We start from the raw sequence: 20,989 nt of genomic DNA on the forward strand, positions 1-20,989 counted from the left end.
TGGACGAGCTCGAGCCCGGGTCTCTGCACACTGATAGTCGAGTGCAGACCAGAGGCCCAGAGCACAAAATGACAGCACCTTTAATACATTCTTTGGTAGGGGGCAGGTCCCAGCCAGCATTGGCAACAAATCAGTGCACCACGTGGGAGATTCATACCACGATTCCATTAAATGATTGGTGCAAGACAAAGCAGGAGGAGAGTCGTGAGTCATCATTGGTCGGTTTAGCGAGCTGTCGTGCTTTGAACTGATTGGCTAATGGGTGAAGGGAAAGACCCAATAAGGGGTCAGTGGAGAAAGACCTGACAAGGGGCCAGAGGTGGACAGGCCAAGGGGTTTGTGCCCAGTTCTCCAGATCCAGGAGTGTCTGGGACCCAGGGGCGAGTGTGTGGTTGTAGATTAGCCACAAGAACAGCAGTTACATTCCTCAGGGTTTTAGCAAGCAGGTAGACAGAAGCAGAAAGGCAAGTTAAGAAAATACAAGTATAAAAATGCAAATGAATATACGTATGAAAATACAAATGGCTAACATAGGTTTATACAAAATATATAGATTATTTTCTACGCTGCTCAGAATCGAACCCAGGGCTTCATGCATGCTAGGCAAGCACTCTACCACTAGGCTGTCTTCTCAGCCCCCCCCCCAAATCTGGTTAATTTATAACTGAACAAATAATATTGAGAAAGTGCAATGGGGAGGTGGGGTGTGGGGAGAAGAACCAGCCACCAATGTCATCCACCCAGGCTTGGAAAGGAAAGGAAATGGGAAGAGATTAGGATTTCAAAAGTCCCGGATGCTTTTTTACCAGCCACCACCCCAGTCTCCTCCTTTCCTTCCTGTTCTCCTGGCTGAGCGAAAGGCATTCTTCTTGAGGAAAAAACAAAACCCATGGAAAGACAAACTCGGAGCTAGCTGACAAGAAGACCCAAGATGTCGGCCTTGTGGTAAATATTTTCCAGAATCTTTTCTGCCTTTCCAGGGAGGGGAGACGTCTCCCCATTCGAGCATGGGTAGGGGTATGAGATGGAGGGGGGGGGCCGCTTAGTCTCCCAGGCCTCCTTTTAGGGGAACAAGATGATGGTTTCTGATTGATCTGGAGCCAGCTGGCTTAAGCTGGGTACTGGTGGCTCACGCCTGTCATCCAAGCTACTCAAGAGGCTGAGATCTGAGAATGGCGGTTCAAAGCCAGCCCCGGCAAAACTCTGATCTTTATTTTTATTGCCAGTCCTGGGGTTTGAACTTAGGGCCTAGACACTGTCTTGGAGCTTTCTCAAGGAAGGTGCTTTACCACTTGAGCCACAGCACCACTTCCAGCTTTTTCTGTATATATGGTAGTGAGGAATTGAACCCAGGGTTTCATGCATGCTGGGCAAACACTCTACCACTAGGCCAAACTCCCAGCTCCTCTCATCTTAATTAACCACCAAAATGCTGGAGGAGGAGATGTAAGACAAAAAATTAGAGATAAAGCCCAGGCCTTGGGGTTCAAACCCCAGGACCGACTGTCTGACACTCTCTCTTTCTCTCTCTCTCTCTCTCTCTCTCTCTCTCTCTCTCTCTCTCTCTCTCTCTCTCTCTCTCACACACACACACACACACACACACACACACACACACACACACACACCATAGACAGATGGTAGAGCCTGATTAAAATTCACTCAATTTTGATTCCAGAATTTTCTTCTTCGGTGTTATTTTTGGGGGGGATCAGTGAGGCCCCAAATATCTTCCCAGAAGGGACAGCTTCTCTCTCTGAACTTGGAAACAAGATAAAACTGACCTTTGATTTTTTTTTTTCTGGGGGTTAGACAGAAAGGACCCAATCCATCACCCCAATTTTCAAAGAGGGAGTCCAATTGAACCCTCCTTCTCCAAAATGGATGACCTCAGCCACTGCTACCCATCTGTGAGGCCCATAGAAGAGCCTAACACATCCAGAGACACCATGACAGCTGAGACCACACAGAACATAGAAGTGTGGAAGAAAGTGTTCCAGGAACTAATGCAGGAAGTCAAAACACACAAATGGACCCTGGAATTGGACAAAGAAATTCTTCCCAACACCCTGAAGCCAGGTTGGACACAGTGGCAGCAGAAGGCCTTTGCCAGGTAAGAAGGAAAACCCTTGCTTAGTTCCTTTGTGTTATTAATTCATGAATTAATTTAGTCAGTCCTGGGACTTGAACTCAGGGCCTGAGCTTCTTTTTGCTCAAGGCTAGCGCTCTATCACTTTGAGCCACAGCACCACTTCTGGTTTTCTGGTGGTTCCATGGAGAAAACCACTGGGACCTTTCTGCCCTGGCTAGCTTTGAACCACCATCCTCAGATCTTAGCCTCCTGAGTAGCTAGGATGATATGCCACCAGTGCCTGCTGGCCAGCCAAGAATCTTTGTAAAAATAGGACTTACGGGGCCAGAAGTGTGGCCTAGTGGTAGAGTGATTTCCTAGCATGCACAAAGGCCCAGGTTCGATTCCTGGGTATCACATACATAGAAAAAAGCCAGAAGTGGTGCTGTGGCTCAAGTAGTTGAGCTCTAGCCTTGAGAAAGTCCAAGGACAGTGGTCACGCCTTGAGCTTAAGCCCAGGACTGGCAAAAAAAAAAAAAGAAAAAGAAAAAGAAAGAAAAGAAAAAGAAAAAAAAGTTATCAAAAAGCCACAAGTAAAGCTGTGTGGCTCAAGTGGCAGAACACTAGCCTTGAACAAAAGAAGCTCTGGGACAGTGCTCAGGCCCCGAGTTCAAGCCCCAGGACCAGCAATAAACCTCCCCACCCCCAAGAAAAAAATAGGACTCTCAGAGGTCAAACAACCCCCCACATTCAGCTTGGAATCTGAAACCTAAAATTCCAGGCAAGAAGCCGGGGGGCCGGACTCAATACTCACAGAAGGTGGAGTCTAGTTGCTGTCTCCTTTAATCCCAACTAAGCAGACAAGGTAGTTTGTCCAGGCCCAGAGCTGGCAGAGGAAGCCACAGGGCAAAGTCTGTGTATTTGTAAGAACTTAGAAATTCGAGGGGCTGGGAGTTTGGCCTAGTGGTGGAGTGCTTGCCTAGCATGCATGAAGACCCGAGTTCAATTCCTGGGTACCACATATATAGAAAAAAAGCCAGAAGTGGTGCTGAGGCTCAAGTGGTAGAGCTCTAGCCTTGAGAAAGTCCAAGGACAGTGCTCAGGCCCTGAGTTCAAGCCCCAGGACTGGCTAAAAAAAAAAAAAAGTTCACTCTTTAGGGCTGAAAGTTTGGCTCAATCAGAAAAAAAAGTCTGCCTAAAAACTAACAAACGTAAGTTCCTGAGTTCAAACCCCAGTACCACAAAAATAAATACAAAACCAAAAATACACTGGATGGGTTTCTTCTACCTCTATTCTAGTCCCACCCACCCCACGTCGCGTGACCATGATTGATTGACAGCTCCTTTCTCTGGCTGTGTAGGTAAAGGCTAAGTTCAAAGTCATAGACCTGCCTCATCTCTCCCCAGATTTCGATGCTCTTCTTGTTCTCGAACTTGGGCTTCAGCTCAAGTCCTGGTCCTTTTCCATATGCGTTGGCATAAGAAGAAGCGACGGGGCCAGGTAAAAATGAGAGTGTTTGCCCAGAGATGTAAGAGATGTGTTTCATCTCAGTTTGAAATCCCAGAGTTCATGCCGGAAAATGTCTCCAGGATCTTAAACAATCTCGTGCTCCGAATCCTACAGAAATGCTATAAAGAAGGATTGCAGGCCCTGGAGGAGGTGTCTGTCATCAAAGACCTTGAACTTGAAGGACCCCATGACACTGCCAACTGTGAAGCCTGTCTTCAGGGCTTCTGCACTCAGACTGGTTCAGGTTTAGGGGTACAGCTGCCATCTTCACCCGGGCCCTGTGGGGAGACTGAGAACCCCCGAGTTCTTACTATCAACATTCCCCAATCGCAACCACCCCATCCTCAAGGGGACAAAATCCTTCCATCCACAGTGAACCCCAAATCTGACCCTTCCAAGACTCACTCCAAGAGTCAGCAGACACCTCAGACACAACAGGTTCCGTCCTCTTTGACAGTGAACCCCAAATCTGACCCTTCCAAGACTCACTCCAAGAGTCAGCAGACACCTCAGACACAACAAGTTCTGTCCTCTTTGACAGTGAACCCCAAATCTGACCCTTCCAAGACTCACTCCAAGAGTCAGCAGACATCTCAGACACAACAGGTTCCGTCCTCTTTGACAGTGAACCCCAAATCTAACCTTCCCAAAACAGACCCCAGGGTCAGCCATACCCCAAAGCCATCCACTGATCTACCATCTCCAACACGGATTGTGAACCCCAAAGTTCCTATCTTCCCCAACACTGACCCCCTCTCCCAGTACACCTCTGTATCGTCAACCGTTCCAACACGGCCAACCCAACAGGCCACAGGCACGTCTACCGTGAACCCCCAAATCTCTAACCCCCACAAAAATGCCTTCCAAGGCTACCAGATCTCAAAGGCACCCCCATTTCCAACACAGCATATGCCAGTCACGGGCTTATCTCACCTTGAGCCGGCCACTCAAATGGGTTCCCCAAACAGCATCCGAGATAGGGATGAGAATAGGAGGGTAATGCCAGGAAGGACTCAGTTACCCTATCCTCCTGTCATTGAACCCCTGGGGGACAGGGGGCCCCCCCATGCTAGCACTTCCTGCTGTTCAGAAACCTGTATCCAAATTGACCAGGCCTGTGAACAATGTCTGTGTCTGTCCAGGAATTGTCTGTGTGCCATGTTGAATAATCCCTGCAGGCTTTTCCTGGTGATGTTGGTGATTTTTGTTGTGTCATCTCTCTTTTTTGTGGTTGGACCTGGGCCTTGAACTCTGGGCCCACAGGCGGCACCTGAGCTCTTCAGCTTGAGGCTATATAGCGCTCTACCACTTTGAGCCACAGTGTCACTTTGGTTTTCTGGTAGTTCATTGGCTTTAAGAGTCTCAGGGACTTTCCTGCCCAGGCTGGCCTCGAACCGAGATCCTCTAGATCTCAGCTTCTTGAGTAGCTAAGATGGTAGGCGAGTATCCATTGTGTTCACGCTGGTGGGTGTCAGCTGAGTCCCAACACTGGTGGTTCATGTCTGTTATCCAAGTAATTCCCGGAGACTAAGATCTGAGGAGCGAGGTTCAAAGCCAGCCCTGAGCAAGAAAAGGCTGTGAGACTCTCATCTTGAGGCTACAGCTCTCCTTCCAAAGGAGAAGCCAGTGCAGCCATAGTGTGCAGTTGACACTATGTTGAAAATGAACTATACAGGCTGGGAGTTTGGCCTAGTGGTTAAAGTGCTTGCCTAGCATGCACGAAGACCCAGGTTCGATTCCTCGGTACCACATACATAGAAAAAAGCCAGAAGTGGTGCTGTGGCTCAAATGGTAGAGCTCTAGCCTTGAGAAAGTCCAAGGACAGTGCTCAGGCCCTGAGCTCAACACCCAGGTCTGGCAAAAAAAAAAAAAAAAAAAAAAATCAATTCCCAATAAAAGAAATACTGCATTAAAACAACTGCATTTATTTATTTGTTTGTTTGCTTGTTGATTTACTTTGTGACTGCACTGGGGCTTGAACTCAGGGCTTGTGTACTGCCTCTTAGCTTTTTTTGTTCCAAGTTAAGAACGCTGCCACTTGAGTCACAGCTCCACTTCTAGCCTTTTCCTTTTGTTTGTTTTTGCTGGTTCCTTCAAGAAAAGACTCCTAACAGACGTTCCTGCCTGCGCTAGCCTCCAATTGGGAAACTCAAGATTTCAGCCTCTTTAGTAGCTAGAAGAAAAAGCAGGAACTTACCAGCACCTGGCTTGTTTGTTTGATATTTATTTGTTTATACTGGTTCTGAGGCTTGAACTCAAGGCCTGCATTTTTCTCCCTTAGCTTTTTTCCTTGAAAGAAAAAACCTGGGTTTTGGTACTTCACTGGAGATTTAAAAAAGTCTCACAGACTTTCCTGCCCAGGCTGGCTTTGAACTAAGATCCTCAGATCTCAGCCTCCTGAGTAGCTAGGTTTACAAGCATGAGCCTCTGGCATCTGGCTGGCATATTTCTTCTTCTGACAGTGGTGTCTAGATTTGGTCGTGGTTTCTAGATGGCGCGCTGTACACACACAGACTTTGAAGCTCTAGAGGACTGGGAGAGATGATATCTTCAAGGTTTGTCGTTATGGATGTCAAAGCTGAAGGCTAAAAGAAACTTTGGTAGTATAACTAGGAACCGAGTCTGCAAATGAAAGGAAAAAAAATACACATAAGCAGCCACTCCCCCTTTTATCTATTATTATTATTTTATTTATTTTATTTTTTGTCAATTGTGGGGCTTGAACTCTGGGCCTGGACGCTGTCCCTGAGCTCTTCAGCTCAAGGCTAGCGCTCTAACACTTGAGCCACAGCACCACTTCTGGTTTTCTGGTGGTTCACTGGAAATAAAGAGTCTCACAGACTTTCCTGCCTGGGTTGGCTTGGAACCATGATCCTCAGATCTCAGTCTCCTGAGTCGCTAGGGTGACAGGCGTGAGCCACGGGTGTCTGGCTTATTTATTATTATTTTATTATCTACACTTCCACCCACTATAAAACACTAATCATTGCCACTTGATCGTTTAACTCATTTCTTTTTTTTTCTTTTTGTCAGTGGTGGGCCTTGAACTCATGGCCTAGGCACTGTCCCTGAGCCCCTTTATGCTCAAGGCTCAAAAAAATGAGCTCAGGGACAGTGCCCAGGCCCTGAGTTCAAGCTCTGTGACTAAAACCAAACTCAAACAAGCCTTAAATACAGGCAGCTCACCTCTTTCTCTAAGATCTTCAATATAGGCTTTCATAAATTCTTTATCAAGGTGTTGGCGGTCCTGTTTATTTTTCACAGTTTCGTTGTCATCCTGGCATTGAGTCTTCTCGATTGGATTGTCCATAAGACTTACGAATCTGTTTGAGAAATTACAGAAAAGAAGTTTCAAGCTGTGTGCCAGGTAGAAAAATAGGTAAGATTTTTTTTTTTTTTTTTGCCAGTCGTGGGTCTTGAACTCAAGACCTGGACTCTGTCCCTAAGGCTCTCTGTGCTCAAAGCTAGTGCTCTACCACTTGAGCCACGGTGCCACTTGCAGTTTTTCTGGTGGTTAACCAGAGATAAGAGTCTCACGGACTTTTGTGCCCAGGCTGGCTTTGAACCTCGATCCTCAGATCTCAGCCTTCTGCGTAGCCATGGTGCCTGGCCTGAGCCCTGTCCCTGAACTCAGGCTCCAGCAGTGCTAGCTCACATCCGCTCTACTCACTTTAAAGGCGTAGAGGAATCGCAGAGTGCAGTGGGAAGTTCCACTAAATGGTCTCCACTAACCACCAGCAAGGTAAGTTTCTTCAGATTTAGCAAGGCATGTGGAAGGTAGGTGAGCTTGTTCTTGTACAACAAGAAGCTGTGTAGTTCCTCCAGTCTGCAAAGAAGAGAATAGGATAAGAACATGAATATTGGGCCGGGAGTTTGGCCTAGTGGTTAAAGTGCTTGCCTAGCATGCATGAAGACCTGGGTTCGATTCCTTGGTACCACATACATAGAAAAAAGCTGGAAGTGGTGCTGAGGCTCAAGTGGTAGAGCTCTAGCCTTGAGAAAACCCAAAGACAGTGCTCAGGCCCTGAGCTCAAGCCCAGGACTGGCCAAAAAAAAAAAAAAAAAAAACATGAATATCTCAATTCCTAGGAATCACAAACCACAGTTAAGCCCTACTGAACTGATTTCACTTATGATATATAGATAGATAGGTAGATAGATAGATAATAGATGTCTGTAAGACCCGAGTTCAATTCCTCAGTATCACATACACAGAAAAAGCCAAAAGTGGTGCTGTGGCTCAAGTGGTAAAGCCTTGAGCAAAAGAAGCTCTGGGACAGTGCCCAGGCACTGGGGCTTGAACTCAGGGCCTGAGCACTGTCCCTAGGCTTTCTCAAGGCAATTGCTCTGCCACTGGAGCCACAGTACCACTTCCAGCTTTTTCTGTGGCTATGGTACGAGGAATTAAACCTGGGTCTTCATGCATGGTAGGCAAGCACTCTACCACTAGGCCAAATTCCTGGCTAAGGCCAGGAAACACTTATCTCTAAATTAACCACCAAAAACCAAAAGTGGAGCTGTGGCTCAAGTAGTAGAGGGCTTTCCTTGAGCCTAAAAACAAAACAAAACAACAATAACAACAAAACCCCACAGAAATAAGAAAAGAAAAAGCCCAGGCATTCTGTCCAGGGCCTGGCAAAAAAAAAAATAAAAATATAACATAGCAGGGCACTGGTAGCTCCCGCCTGTCGTCCTAGCTACTCAGGAGGCTGAGCTCTGAGGATCATGGTTCAAAGCCAGCCTGGGCCTGAAAGTCAGGGAGACTCTTATCTCCAATGAACCATCAGAACACTGGAAGTGGTGTTGTGGCTCAGATGGTAGAGAGATAGCCTTGAGAAAGTCCAAGGACGGTGCTCAAGCCCTGAGTTCAAGGCCCCAGACTGGCAAAACAAAACAGGATAGGGAGTAAAGGCATGAATAACTCATTTTACACCTCACCTTCAGGACCCAAGTACCTGTCTATATCCTGAGGCAGATCGTTCAAGCTGTTGTTGCTAATATCAAACCATTGCAAACTAGACATGCGCAGAACACACACGGGAACACTGCAGAACTTGTTGGCTGAGAGATCCAGAAAGTTCACTTGCTTCAGGTTACTTAGCTAGAAAGAAACAACAAAGGACCAAGAAGGTGGCTCAGTGGTAGAGTGCTCATCTAACATGCATGAAGTCCTGAGTTCGATTCCCCAGTACCACACATACAGAAAAAAAAAACCCAGAAATGGTGCTATGGCTCAAGTGGAACAGAGCCTTGAGCAAAAAAGAAGCTCAGGGACAATGGCCAGGACCTGGGTTCAAGCCCCAGGCCTGGCCCAACAAGAAAAACAAGGGTTGCATTACATTCACCAGATGGAAGGCGCATTACTTCACATACATTGATACCCTTTCTCATGTCTGGGTCCCCATTTTAAGTGGGTAGTTCTTACTTCAAAGGGGAGTTCGGTCAGATCCAGATTCCCAGAACAATCCAGTCTCTCCAGATTTTCGCAGTCTCCCAGTTCTGGTGGAATGGTCTTTAAATGGTTAAAACTCACATTGAGTTTTTTCAAGTTCTTCAAACGCCCTGGCAAGGGGATGGGAGGGGGGGCAAATTAAAACTTCATCAAGCAAATTAACACTTAATCTGGCAGAACCTTCAAGTTGTTTTCTTGTTTGTTTTGTTTTCTTTGCTAGTCCTGGGGCTTGAACTCAGGGCCTGAGCACTGTCCTTGGGTTTTCTCAAGGCTAGAGTTCTACCATTTGAGCCACAGCACCACTTCTGGCTTTTTTCTAGGTACGTGGTACTGAGGAATCGAACTCGGGTCTTCATGCATGCTAGGCAAGCACTCTACCACTAGGCCAAACTCCCGGCCCCTGTCTCTGGGGTTCTCAGATGAGCAAATCAACCCCATAATTAACAAAAGTCCATTTTCCCCCCAGCTTCTCAGCACAATGTTGGTGGCTCACGCCTGTTAGCCTAGCAACTCAGGGGGCTGAGATCTGAGGATCACGGTTCAAAGCCAACCCCAGGAAAGAAAGCTTCTGAGACTCTGATCTCCAATGAATCACCAGAACACTGGAAGTGGCACTGTAATTCAAAGTGGTAGGGCTCTAACCTTGAGCCAGAACAGCTCAGTGGACAATACCCAGGCCCTGAGTTCAAGCCCCACGACTGACAACAAACAAACTAGGCCTCACAACATACCGATTTCCGCTGGGAGATACAAGATTTGGTTTTTTGGCAGATCCAGAATTCTCATGGCTTGAAACAGCTCGAGGTAGGCAGGGATGGCTTGAATCTGAGTGTTTTGTATGTGCCATTCTTTCAGGTGTGTCTGCTCTTTCAACCAATCAGGAAGCTCCTATAACCAAGTAGGCGGTGACAATCAAAAACAGTTCCTAAGAGCCAGGAATTTGGCCTAGTGGTAGAGTGCTTGCCTAGCATGCATGAAGCCGTGGGTTCGATTCCTTGGTACCACATACATAGAAAAAGCTGGAAGTGGTGCTGAGGCTCAAGTGGTAGAGCTCTAGCCTTGAGAAAGCCCAAGGACAGTGCTCAGGCCCTGAGTTCAAGGCCCAGGACTGACAAACAAACCAAAAAACAGCTCCTAGCCAGGCATGGGTGGTCCACACCTCTAATCCTAGCTACTCAAGAGGCTAAGGTCTAAGGACTATGGTTTGAAGCCACCCCAGGCAGAAAAGTCCCCAAGAGACTTTTATCTCCAATGAACTACTCAGAAAAAACTGTAGGTGGCTTCTGTGGCGTAAGTAGAGAGTGCTGGGCTTGACTCAGGGACAATGCCCAGGCCTTGAGTTCAAGCCTACCAACCAACCAAACTAACAACAAAAGAGAGAAAACAAAAACCCAGCTCCTTGCCAAGAACAGATGTCTCATGCCTTTCTCCTTGCTCTTTCCATTGAGTTGCCTAGAGGAAGAAATAGGAGGATCAAGTTCCGGAGCAGATAACTATCGAGCCTTCTCTTCACCCACTGAACAAGCTCTCTACAGGCCAGAGTATTTCTTCAGCCAAAGCCAAGGTCAGGATTTGCTGCAGACATCTGTCAGTTCAAACATTGCATGAAACCACCCAACTGGCTACCATCAGAGACTGCTAGACTCACTTTCCAGTGCTCGCCGGAAAGTTCAAATACAAATGGACTGTTCTGTTGGTCTCTGGCCTTCGGAATTGTCCTGTGTTTTGTGAGCAAGTTCTTTTCCATCTTAGCCAGAAGTCTCATGTTGGTGTCTTTGACACCATTCTTGCAGTACTGAGTCTGAGGAATTCCTTTCTTCCTGCACTCAGCCACAAAGTTCCATTCCTCCTTGATCCTAAGACGAGAGTAACAGACCATGTTGTTTCTTAATCGCAGGGAGAAGCTAACACTACCCTTTCCTCTTTTTCTTTTCTTTTTTGCTCAGTCCTGGGACTTGAACCCAGGACCTGGGCACAGTCCCTGAGCTCTTTTTGCTCAAGGCTAGCTCTCTACCACTTGAGCCACAGCACCACTTCTGGCTTTTTCTGTATATGTGGTACCGAGGAATCGAACCCAGGGCTTCCTGCATGCTAGGCAAGCACTCTACCACTAAGCCACATTCACAACCAAGCCACGTACTTTTCTAGTGCGCTTTTCTCCAGCCTTTCTGCCTCCTTCTTCTGCCTTGCCTTGTGTTTCTTGACACGTGTTTCCCACAGCGATCTCACCACAGAGATATCAAATGCGACCACTTTATGTCCCATTTTGGAAGCAGGAAATGATCTAGTTAAAAAAATAATAATGCTATTAATAATAATCATAATACTGTACAGGTCAACTTCATAATAACAGAGAAAATCGTTTTAAGAGTTCTAGGTGTGAGCCACTGGCACGCAGCTTTCAGTCAAGTTCTTAATTAAATTACATTTGCTGGAACATGATCTGTGACCTTGGGGACACTTGATGATTTTTTTTTTATATAGTAATTTGTTAATCTTAGAAAATCATGTCAGAGGAGATCTAGGGTACAGACGGGATTAAGAGGCCAGGATCTGAGTCAGATATGCCCAGGCTGGAATTCTTCTGCCTGTCATCACCTTGTCCAAGAGACGCGGTCACCTCTGAATCTCACATGGGCCCAGGATTGGGGTGAGAACACCCCATTATCATTTGTCAAATGCTTAGGAACGGGAATCAGGCACCAAGGAAAGCAAGCCTGTTGTTTTACTTCTTGTTCTTTCTTTCTTTTCTTTTTGCCAGTCCTGGGGTTTGAACTCAGGGTCTGAGCACTGTCCTTGGGTTTTCTCAAGGCTAGAGCTCTATCACTTGAGCCACAGCACCACTTCTGGCCTTTTCTGTGTACGTGGTTCAGGGGAATCAAACCCAGGGTTTCCTGCATGCTAGGCAAGCATTCCATCACTCGGCCAAACTCCTGGCCCCTAATCACACTTTGTTGTTGTTGGTCCTGGGACTTGAACTCTGGGCCTGCATGCTCTCCCTGAGCTCTTCAGCTCAAGGCTACCACCTTATTTCTTGAACCACAGCACCACTTCTGGTTTTCTAGTGGTTCATTGGAGATAAGAATCTCATGGACGTTAGGGTCCGGGCTGGCTTTGAACCCTCAATCCTCAAATCTCAGCCTCCTGAGCAGCGAGGATGACAGCATAAATCGCAACACCCAACTCCCTGAGAAAAAACTACCAACGTTCATCTCCCTCCTTTTCCCTTCCCTTCCCGGCTCTCTCCCGTCTCTGCCCCTGTCAGGTATCCAGAATATTTTTTATGACCCCCAAAGAGGACATAAACAAAGTTGATTTATCACCACCACCCTCCCTCCAGAAAATACCTCCCAGCAAAACAAGAATGGAAAAACAAAAACAAGCCAGGAGCAGTGGCTCACGCCTGTGTCATCCTAGCTACACAGAAGGTTGAGATCTGAGGATCGCAGTTCAAAGCCAGCCCAGGCAGCAAAGTCTGTGAGACTCCAATGAACCACCAGGAAACTGGAAATGGCGCTGTGGCTTAAGGGGTAGGGCAGTAGCCTTGAGTTGAAGAGCTCAGGGACAGAGTCCAGGCCCTGAGTTCAAGCCCCACAACTGACAGACAAAAAAAAAAAAAAAAAGCAAACAAACAAAACCCACAGGACAAAGCCCCCAGATTCTTTGGGGACTATCAGAGCTTGGACACAAGTGCTCAAGCTCCATTATTCAATGGCATTCTGGATCTAGAAATAACAGATCCAAGCTGGGAGTGTGGCCTAGTGGTTAGAGTGCTTACCTAGCATGCACAAAGCCCTAGTTCGATTCCTGGGTACCCCATACACAGAAAAAGCCAGATGTGATGCTATGGCTCCAGTCAAAAGAGCATTAACCTTGAGAAAGCTCTCAAGGACAATGCCTAGGCCCTGAATTCAAAGCCCCAGGACTGGAAAAAAAATAAAATAAAATAAAATACAAGCAAATTAAATTACAGCTCCAATATCCAGTGTTGGCTTCGGGCCAGGCTTAGGCTATGTCCAAGTCCTGGAGAAAAGAACCATAGCTTGGGAATTTACCAGGCAAAAGGCAACGCCTCCCCTCCTTCTCCTTTCTCCCTCTCCTCCCACCCCCATTTCTCCTTTAATTTCTCCCAGCTATCCCATACCCACCTGCTGGGCTCTGATTCCCCTCCCTCCGCCACTTGCTGGGTGTGAGTAGGTTGGTCTCAGATAAATCTGGAATCTCACTGGTTTTCCCCAAACTGTTGCCACTGGGAAGAGTGGCTGGGCTGAGTGCCTTCCCCAAAGCCACCCGGCTATATTTGTAAACAGAGAATATGTGTAAACAGGACATGTGCTGAAAGACTGTCTATTTATTCTACGTGACTCAGCCAGGCTGGAGAGAAGTGACAGGGTAGGGTGTGGCTTCAGAGTGCAGGCTGCAGGCTGCAGGCAGTGAAAGGGAGAGGAGCAAACTGGTTTTTTTTTCTTTCTTTCCTTCCTTCTCTTTCTTTTTTCTTTTTTGGCCAGTCCTGGGACTTGAACTCAGGGCCTGAGCACTGTTCCTTGGGCTTTCTCAAAGCTAGAGCTCTACCACTTGAGCCACAGCACCATTTTTGGCTTTTTCTATGTATGTGGTACCCAGGAATCGAACCTGGGGTTGTAAATGTTAGACAAGCACTCTACCACTAGGCCCTTTTTCCTCTTTCTTTCTTCTTTCTTTCTTCCTTCTCTCCTTCCCTTCTTTTCTTCTGTCTCTGCCTTCCATTCTCTCTTTTCTTCTTTCTTTCCCCCTTTCTTTCATTTTACAAAATTGGGTCAATGTTGAACTAAGTCAGACAAAGTTGTTTCGTTCTTTTTATTTATTTATTTTTTTGGCCAGTCCTGGGGCTTGAACTCAGGGCCTGTGCACTGTTTCTTGGGCACTTTTTGCTCAAGGCTAGAGCTCTACCACTTGAGCCACAGCATCACTTCTGGCTTCTTCCGAGTATGTGATACCCAGGATCAAACCCAAGGCTTCATGCATGCTAGGCGAGCACTCTACCGCTGAACCACCTTCCCAGCCCCTCTTTTTCTTTTCCTAAGTGACTTAAGGTTCTCTTTAAGAGAGTTTGTTCACCAGGAAAATATGTCTTTCTGATAACCCAGCCTGGTGGCTATGTGACAATAAGCTATTAATAAGTATTGGCCTTCCCTGCTGCTTTCTTGTTTGTCTTTCCCATTCTGTCCCTCCAGTTAGCTTTGCTTTAAATCTGAAAAACACAGTCAGAGACTAATGGCTCACTCCTGTCATCTCAGCTACTCAGGAGCTGAGAGCAGAGAGCGGTTCAAAACCAACCTGGGGCAGAAAAATCTGTGGGACTTATCACCAGTGAGTCACCAAATATCCAAAAGTGGAGCTGTGAAGCAGTGGCACAAAATCAGCCTTGAGGAGAAAAAAAAAATAGCTTAGGGACAGCACCCAGGTCCTGAGTTCAAATCCCGGACTGAACAACAGTAACAACAAAGCCAGCTTGGGAATATGGCTTAGCGGTAGAGTGCTTGCTTTGGAAGCAAGCCCAGGGTTCGATTCCTCAGTACCACACACACACACACACACACAGAGAAAAAGGCAGAAGTGGTGCTGTGGCTCAAGTGTGGAGCAAAAAGAAGCTCAGGGATTGTACCCAGGCCCTGAGTTCAAGTCCCAGGACCGGCAAAATAAATTAAAAAAAAAAAAAACAAAATTAAGGCCATGTGCTAAGAGTCTTGCCCTTAATTTCTCAGTCCCACCCAGACCTGGACAGACATCCCCAGACACAGCAGAAGAGAAAGCAGAGGTGGTGGGACCTTTCTCAACCCCACACAGCGGACCAGCCATTGAGAAGGAAGTTTCTAGTAAGTATTTAAAATCCCTGGTGCAAATAGGAAGCCATTAACGTGTTAATTGAAGCCTTTAGGGGGTGCCTAAAAGGATTCCCACCTTCCCAGCAAGGATAAGGAGGGGGGGGGGGAGGAATTAGGAGAGGCCCCACCACAGCCAAAGTAGCTGGAAGGTGTGACGGGAAAGGTGTTGAATCCCCTCACCCTTCCAGTCCCAGGTTTCTAAGCCTGAAGGTTGAGAATGTAGACACAGATTTGCCCTTTGTGGCAAAATTGGCTTTTTTTCCCCCCCAGATACCCTGCCTTGGTGCCATGGAAGAAAAGCAGAATTGCTGTTATTTTGATTAATTTCAGTTCCTTGACTTAATTTCCTAGGGCTAAAAGTTTGCCCTTTTCTTATTTGATCCTGTCTTTCCCTCCCTCCCTCCCTCCCTCCCTCTCCCCCTTTCTTTCTTTCTTTTTTCATGCCAGTCCTAGGGCATAAACTCTGGGCTTAGGCTCTTCTCCATAAGCTATTTTTGCTCCAAGCTGGTATGGTGCTTTACCACTTGAGCCACATCTCCCTTTCTGGCTTTTTGATGGTTTGTCCATGATTTACAAAAAAAAAAAATTGAGTCTCAATGGATTTGACTGTCCAGGGTTTATCTTCAGATCTGGGCCTCTTGACTAAGATGACAGATGTTGACACACACACACACACACACACACACACACACACACACACCCACCCCTCTTTCCTGGCCAAAAAAAATTAAATAAATAAAAATAAAACAACAACAACAAACAACCCCCCCCCCACACACACACAGATTTCACAAACTGGAATTTGAGAAGGAAATATTAAAAAAAAACTTTGAAAGACCCCAAGAGTTCACCAAGTTCATTGACTTGGTAAAGAGTTTATTTATTTGCCTTTTACGTTTCTTTTCTCCTCTCGGAAGAGTAAATCTGCTCTTTTCTTTTCCTTTTCCTTTAACCCACTAAAAGACCATAGGGCAAAAAGAATTACTTAACCAAAAGCTATTATCATGTTGTTTTAAATTAATTGGGTGGGCCTATTGTAAGGGGTGTGAATCTCCGGCCTCTCAGCTCCCTGGAGAATCCCATCTGGACTCCCCCCACTTTCCCTCCTTTCCAGGGTCCCCTCCCCTCCCCACCCCCTGACTCAAGGTCAAAGCATTGAATTAGGGGACCAAGATCTTTCCCTGACTTCTCCTTTAGCCCCAACTCTCTCCGGATTCTTCCTCTCCATTACAGTCTAGACCCTTTGGAGTCGAAATTATTTAACCGGATTGATCATCTTTTGAAATGTATTTATTTGTTTATTTTTCATTGCAGGAAAGTGAATAATTTCCTGAAGATGTTTTGGAAATGACTCTTTTTATGAATGAAAGACCCAGCTAGAAATTTCTATTTCCCCCCCGCCCCCACACACACACCCCAGCTCCGTCCTAAATTTCCAAGGAATAAAGACAACGGATTTAGAGAAGATGGCAAGATTCTCTTTCAGGTATGATCTTCAACTTGAACTTGTGGCTCCAGTCAGTGATGGGAGACATGTGTGTTGCCGGTTTTGCTGTTTTGCTTGCACTGGAAGGCCCCTGTTTTATTTTTTGTATTTTCTTTTTTCTTGAACATGTTGATAGTTTTGCTCTTAATATCCTCCTGGGTGATTGATTTAAAAAAAATATATTTTTTTCAATCATATCTAGGACTGTTCTTTCCTATTATTGGATTAATCATATCAGAGTCACAGCCAAAAATGGAATATCTGCTTTTGTGAGAGGCCAGAAGGATTAAGAGATCTCTTGGCTGTTTACAAAACAATTAAGAATCAGAGGCCAAAAAACCAAACAAACATTTTTTTTCTTAACCTGAAAATGTTTGAAAAGGACACGTTTAATTAACAGTGGGTTTATAAGACGTGCTTCGTTGATTTGCATAGCACGGTATGCATCCATAGTTTAATTCCTTAAGTATAATTTATTATTTTCCTCCCTTCCTTTGTCCTTCCTTTTTTTTCTCTTTCTCTCTTTCTTTCTTTCCTTCCTTTCTTTCTTTTTGCCTGATCCTGGGGTTTGATATCAGGGACTGGGTACTATCTCTGGGCTTGTGTGTGTGTGTGTGTGTGTGTGTGTGTGTGTGTGTGTGTGTGTGTGCACTTTACCCCTTGAGCCACAGCTCCATTCCAGCTATTTTTGAGTAGCTTATTGGGCATAAATCTCTCAGACTGCTCAAGCTGGGTTCGAACCACAATCCTCAGATCTCAGCCTCCTGAGTAGCCAGGATGATAGGCGTGAGTCCCAGTGTCTGGCTGTTTTGTTGTTTTCTTTTGTTTTTGTCAGTAACTGGGCTTGAATGCTGGTGGGAAAAAAAAAAAAAAAAAGGTGGGACTCAAGTTCTCTTTATATATTTGTTATTTGCTCACAGTTGTCTGGTTTTGTTTTCCTAGTGTGATTTTGATCATAGCCATTTCCAATGTGTTTCAGCCCGGATTAGTTGTTGGTGAGAGAATTTTAATCTTTGGGTCACTATAATTTGCTTTCCTTGGGGTACCAGTAATCAATCCTCATTTTCATTTGCTGGGTAAATTCTGTATCACTGAGAAAACCCAGTTCTCATTCTTTTCATTCTTTTGATGAAAGCTAGCAAGTTTTTTTTTTTTGGGGGGGGGACAATATGTATATGTAATTATATGTAAATATATTCACACGTGATGTATGCACATACATATTTGCATATGTAAATACCTTTACGTATATACTTTTTTTTCTCTTCTTTGGTCAGTTGTGGGGCTTGAACTCGGGGCCTGGGTGCTGTCCCTGAGCTCTTTGTGCTCAAGGCTACTGCTCTACCACTTTGAGCTATAGCGGTCAGTTCCAGTTTTCTGGTGGTTCACTGGAGGTTATGTATGTCTGGAATAGCAATTACAGGTGTCCCTTTTACTTCCAGGAATGAACCACAGTGCACTTGCACGTCCATCTGAGAGAAGCCTGGCTTTGAGAGAGGGGAGCGTTGGGTCACCAGAGGAACTCACAGTTTCTAAACCATCTCAACATCATGTGCCATCTGTGGGAATTCAGGACAGTAAGACTGACCTGCTTTCCAGTGTTTCTGTCCTGGTTCTGACGTGTGTGTGTGTGTGTGTGTGTGTGTGTGTGTGTGTGTGCTGGTTCTGGTTTCAAGCGCCAGAATGAGCACAAAAGAACGGGAAATCAAATGATTTCTGGGCTGGCCACATGGCTTAATGATACAGTGCATGCATGAAGCCCTGGGTTCGATTCCTCACTACTCCACATACGCAGAAAAAGCCAGAGGTGGTGCCGAGGCTCAAGTGGTAGAGCTCTAGCCTTGAGAAAGTCCAAGGACAGTGCTCAGGCCCTGAGTTCGAGGCCCAGGACTGACAAAGAAAAAAGAAATTATCCTAGGACTTTTAATTTTCTTCCCCCCCCCCACCTCTCAGCTGTCACTTTCTTGCATTTTAGGTAAGACGCTTAACAAAACCTGCTGTCTCAATGGAGGGACGTGCATTCTGGGGTCTTTCTGTGCCTGCCCCCCTTCTTTCTATGGACGCAACTGTGAACACAGCACCCTTAAACAGTAAGCCTTTGCTAGGGGAGCTGACAGTAAGCCTTTTCCATGCTGGATGAGAGAGGGAAGGAGAAAAAACAGAACTGTTTTTCTTTTCTTTTTTTGCTTGTATGTGCAGGTTCTGGGATTTGAACTCAGGGCCTGAGGCCCTCAACAGTTTTCTTACTCTACTTGAGCCACAACGCCACTTCCAACTTTTTTGCTGGTTCCTTAGAGATAAGAGTCTCATGGACTTTCCTGCTGAGGCTGGTTTCGAACTGTGATCCTTTCGATCTCAGCCTCCTGAATAGCTCGGATGCCAGGCGTGAGCCACCGCATTAAGTTTTCAGATCTGTATTATCTGTTTGTTCGCAGGCACTGTGGTTCTGTGCCACATGGTACCTGGCTGCCCAAAAAATGTTCGCTCTGTCGATGCTGGCATGGCCAAATCCACTGTTTTAACCAGCCGTTCCTTAAAGACTGCGGTAAGTAGTACTTCCTTCTCCCATTCATTCATTCATTCATTCATTTAGTCATTCATGGGGCTTGAGCTCTGGGCCTGAGTGTTGTCCCTGAGCTCTTCAGCTCAAGGCTTTGAGCCACTTTTGGCTTTTTGATGCTTCACTGGAAATAAACTCACAGGGCCGGGAGTTTGGCCTAGTGGTTAAAGTGCTTGCCTAGCATGCGCGAAGACCCAAGTTCGATTCCTCAGTACCACACACATAGAAAAAAGCCAGAAGTGGTGCTGTGGCTCAAGTGGTGGAGCTCTAGCCTTGAGAAAGTCCAAGGACAGTGCTCAGGCCCTGAGTTCAAGGCCCAGGACTGGTAAAAAAAGGAAACTCACAGTCTATGGCTTTTTCCCCTCCCCCAGATGTGTGAGTTTTCTGTGGCCATCCTGCTGACAGCATAACTGCATTGCTTTTCTCAGATGCCCCCACCCCCACTGACACCTGATTTGTTGTTGTTGTTGTTGTTGTGGATGCTAATGCCAGGCAATGAAGAGCATGTTTTTGTGTGTTCCAGGGACTCGCATGGTGAATGATCACTTCCTGGCTTCCAAGAGTTCGGATCCAGCCCCCCTAGCATGGGCCATTTTCCTGCTGTCACCTGTCTGTGTGTGCAAAGTTATCAATAATTGACATTTATCTTCTCCCCCCCCCCCCCGGTCCCCAAAATTTAATTATAAATGTCATCGGAGTTTTCATGACCAGTAAAAGCTCTATTTATCTGGTGTCCAAGTCTTAGGTTGAACTCTTGTTAAATCTCCATATTAGTACCTTTTCTTTTTTGGTTGTCCTGGGCCTTGAACTTTAGGTCCAAACTGTGTCCCTGAGATTTTTTCACTCGAGGTTACTCTTCTATCACTGTTCCGCTTCCAGTTTTCTGGTGGTTCACTGGAGATAAAGAATCTCAGGGCTTAGTGGTAGAGTGCTTGCCTAGCATGCATGAAGCCCTGGGTTCGATTCCTCAGTGCCACATACACAGCAAAACGCCGGAAGTGGTGCTGTGGCTTCAAGTCATAGAGCAAAAGCAGCTCAGGGACGGTGCCTAGGCCCGGAGTTCAAGCCCCGGGACTAGCAAAAAAAAGAAAGAGAAAAAAGAAAAGAAACAAAGCAAGCCACACATTGGTAGCTCATACCTGTCATCCGAGCTACATAAAAGGCTAATAAGATCTGAGGACCACAGTTCAAAGCCAGCCCAGGCAGGAGAGTCTGTGAGATTCTTTATGTCCAAGAAACCACCAGAAAAACCAAAAGTGGAGTTGTGGCTCAAGTGGTAGAGTGCTAGCCTTGTGTGAAAAAAATAAAGACACAGCACCCAGAACCCCAAATTCAAGCCTTTACCCAGCACACACACACACACACACACACACACACACACGGCTGCCATGTGTCTCTCTTGCTCTGACCTTTTCCAAGCTCCTTATTAATCGGCTCCCTATCTCATTTCTCCTGTACTGAACAGCTCTTGCCAGGCTGGAGGGAAGGAATGAATGAAAGGACAGCTTCTAAGCTGCCTGGATTTTACCCCTATCTTCATTCAACTCTTCCAGGTCATTCTCTGAAGAAAGATGAGAATGAACAAGATTCTCTGGCAGGGCTTGGCCAGATTATTTTGGACAAGGAGTGAGGCTGCTAAATGTGGTTATTCTTGCTCAGACGTGTCTCCAAAGAGGAGAATTCACCAAGGCCACAGCTGTCCACAGACCAAGGGCTCTGGCTGGCCCCACACTGGTGTCATAGAGAAGGGACACAAGAAAATGGTGGGTCTCTGATGGGTGACCATACATCTCGCCTGTCATTCTAGCTACTCAGGAGGGCTGAGATCTGAGGATGGTGGTTCAAAGCCAGCCTGGGCAAGAAAGTCCATGAGAGTCTTATCTCTAGGGAACCGTGGCACTGTGGCTCAAGTGATAAAGCACTAGCCTTGAGCAAGAGTTCAGAGACAGTGCCCAGACCCAGAGTTCAAGCCCTATAACCAACCTAATGATAATAATAATAGGGCTGGGAGTGTGGCCTAGTGGTAGAGTGCTGGCCTAGCATGCA

General features: G+C 46.2%; 3 protein-coding genes across 5 annotated transcripts; 2 read left to right on the plus strand and 1 right to left on the minus strand.

Moving 5' to 3' along the window:
- Positions 1-728: 728 nt before the first annotated feature.
- On the plus strand, positions 729-5,503 carry Rtp3 (receptor transporter protein 3). Of its 3 annotated transcripts, none has more exons than XM_090323640.1 (3): positions 729-945; positions 1,813-2,113; positions 3,479-5,503. In XM_090323640.1, the coding sequence occupies exons 2-3, from the start codon at positions 1,881-1,883 to the stop codon at positions 4,827-4,829; spliced, it is 1,584 nt and encodes a 527-aa protein (XP_090179766.1). In that variant the 5' UTR covers positions 729-945; positions 1,813-1,880; the 3' UTR covers positions 4,830-5,503. The 3 variants fall into 3 exon arrangements, with proteins under 3 accessions (XP_090179766.1, XP_090179767.1, XP_090179768.1); XM_090323641.1 differs by having other exon boundaries at positions 1,817-2,113; XM_090323642.1 differs by lacking the exon at positions 729-945 and having other exon boundaries at positions 1,945-2,113; positions 3,624-5,503.
- A 105-nt stretch (positions 5,504-5,608) lies between these two features.
- On the minus strand, positions 5,609-13,277 carry Lrrc2 (leucine rich repeat containing 2). Its single transcript, XM_090323643.1, is given in 9 exon segments — positions 5,609-6,203; positions 6,768-6,904; positions 7,252-7,407; positions 8,537-8,735; positions 8,955-9,143; positions 9,765-9,921; positions 10,682-10,889; positions 11,174-11,317; positions 13,182-13,277. Coding segments are annotated over 8 exon segments (1,221 nt in total). The 5' UTR covers positions 11,299-11,317; positions 13,182-13,277; the 3' UTR covers positions 5,609-6,153.
- A 3,032-nt stretch (positions 13,278-16,309) lies between these two features.
- Positions 16,310-19,643, plus strand: Cripto (cripto, EGF-CFC family member). Its single transcript, XM_090323157.1, has 6 exons — positions 16,310-16,383; positions 17,326-17,378; positions 17,826-17,960; positions 18,359-18,473; positions 18,819-18,928; positions 19,467-19,643. The coding sequence occupies exons 1-6, from the start codon at positions 16,364-16,366 to the stop codon at positions 19,580-19,582; spliced, it is 549 nt and encodes a 182-aa protein (XP_090179283.1). The 5' UTR covers positions 16,310-16,363; the 3' UTR covers positions 19,583-19,643.
- Positions 19,644-20,989: the final 1,346 nt, after the last annotated feature.

The sequence above is a fragment of the Megascapheus bottae genome, chromosome 32 (genome assembly GCF_031878675.1).
Source record: "Megascapheus bottae isolate mThoBot1 chromosome 32, mThoBot2.hap1, whole genome shotgun sequence".
NCBI classification, from domain to species: domain Eukaryota; kingdom Metazoa; phylum Chordata; class Mammalia; order Rodentia; family Geomyidae; genus Megascapheus; species Megascapheus bottae.

Coding starts and splice junctions, on each gene's coding strand:
- Rtp3 (XM_090323640.1), top strand. CDS start 1,881: ATGGATGACCTCAGCCACTGCTACCCATCTGTGAGGCCCATAGAAGAG. Junction 2,114..3,478: donor CAGCAGAAGGCCTTTGCCAG/GTAAGAAGGAAA, acceptor ATCTCTCCCCAG/ATTTCGATGCTCTTCTTGTT.
- Cripto (XM_090323157.1), top strand. CDS start 16,364: ATGGCAAGATTCTCTTTCAG. Junction 17,379..17,825: donor TCAGCCCGGATTAGTTGTTG/GTGAGAGAATTT, acceptor TTTTACTTCCAG/GAATGAACCACAGTGCACTT. Junction 18,929..19,466: donor GCCGTTCCTTAAAGACTGCG/GTAAGTAGTACT, acceptor TGTGTGTTCCAG/GGACTCGCATGGTGAATGAT.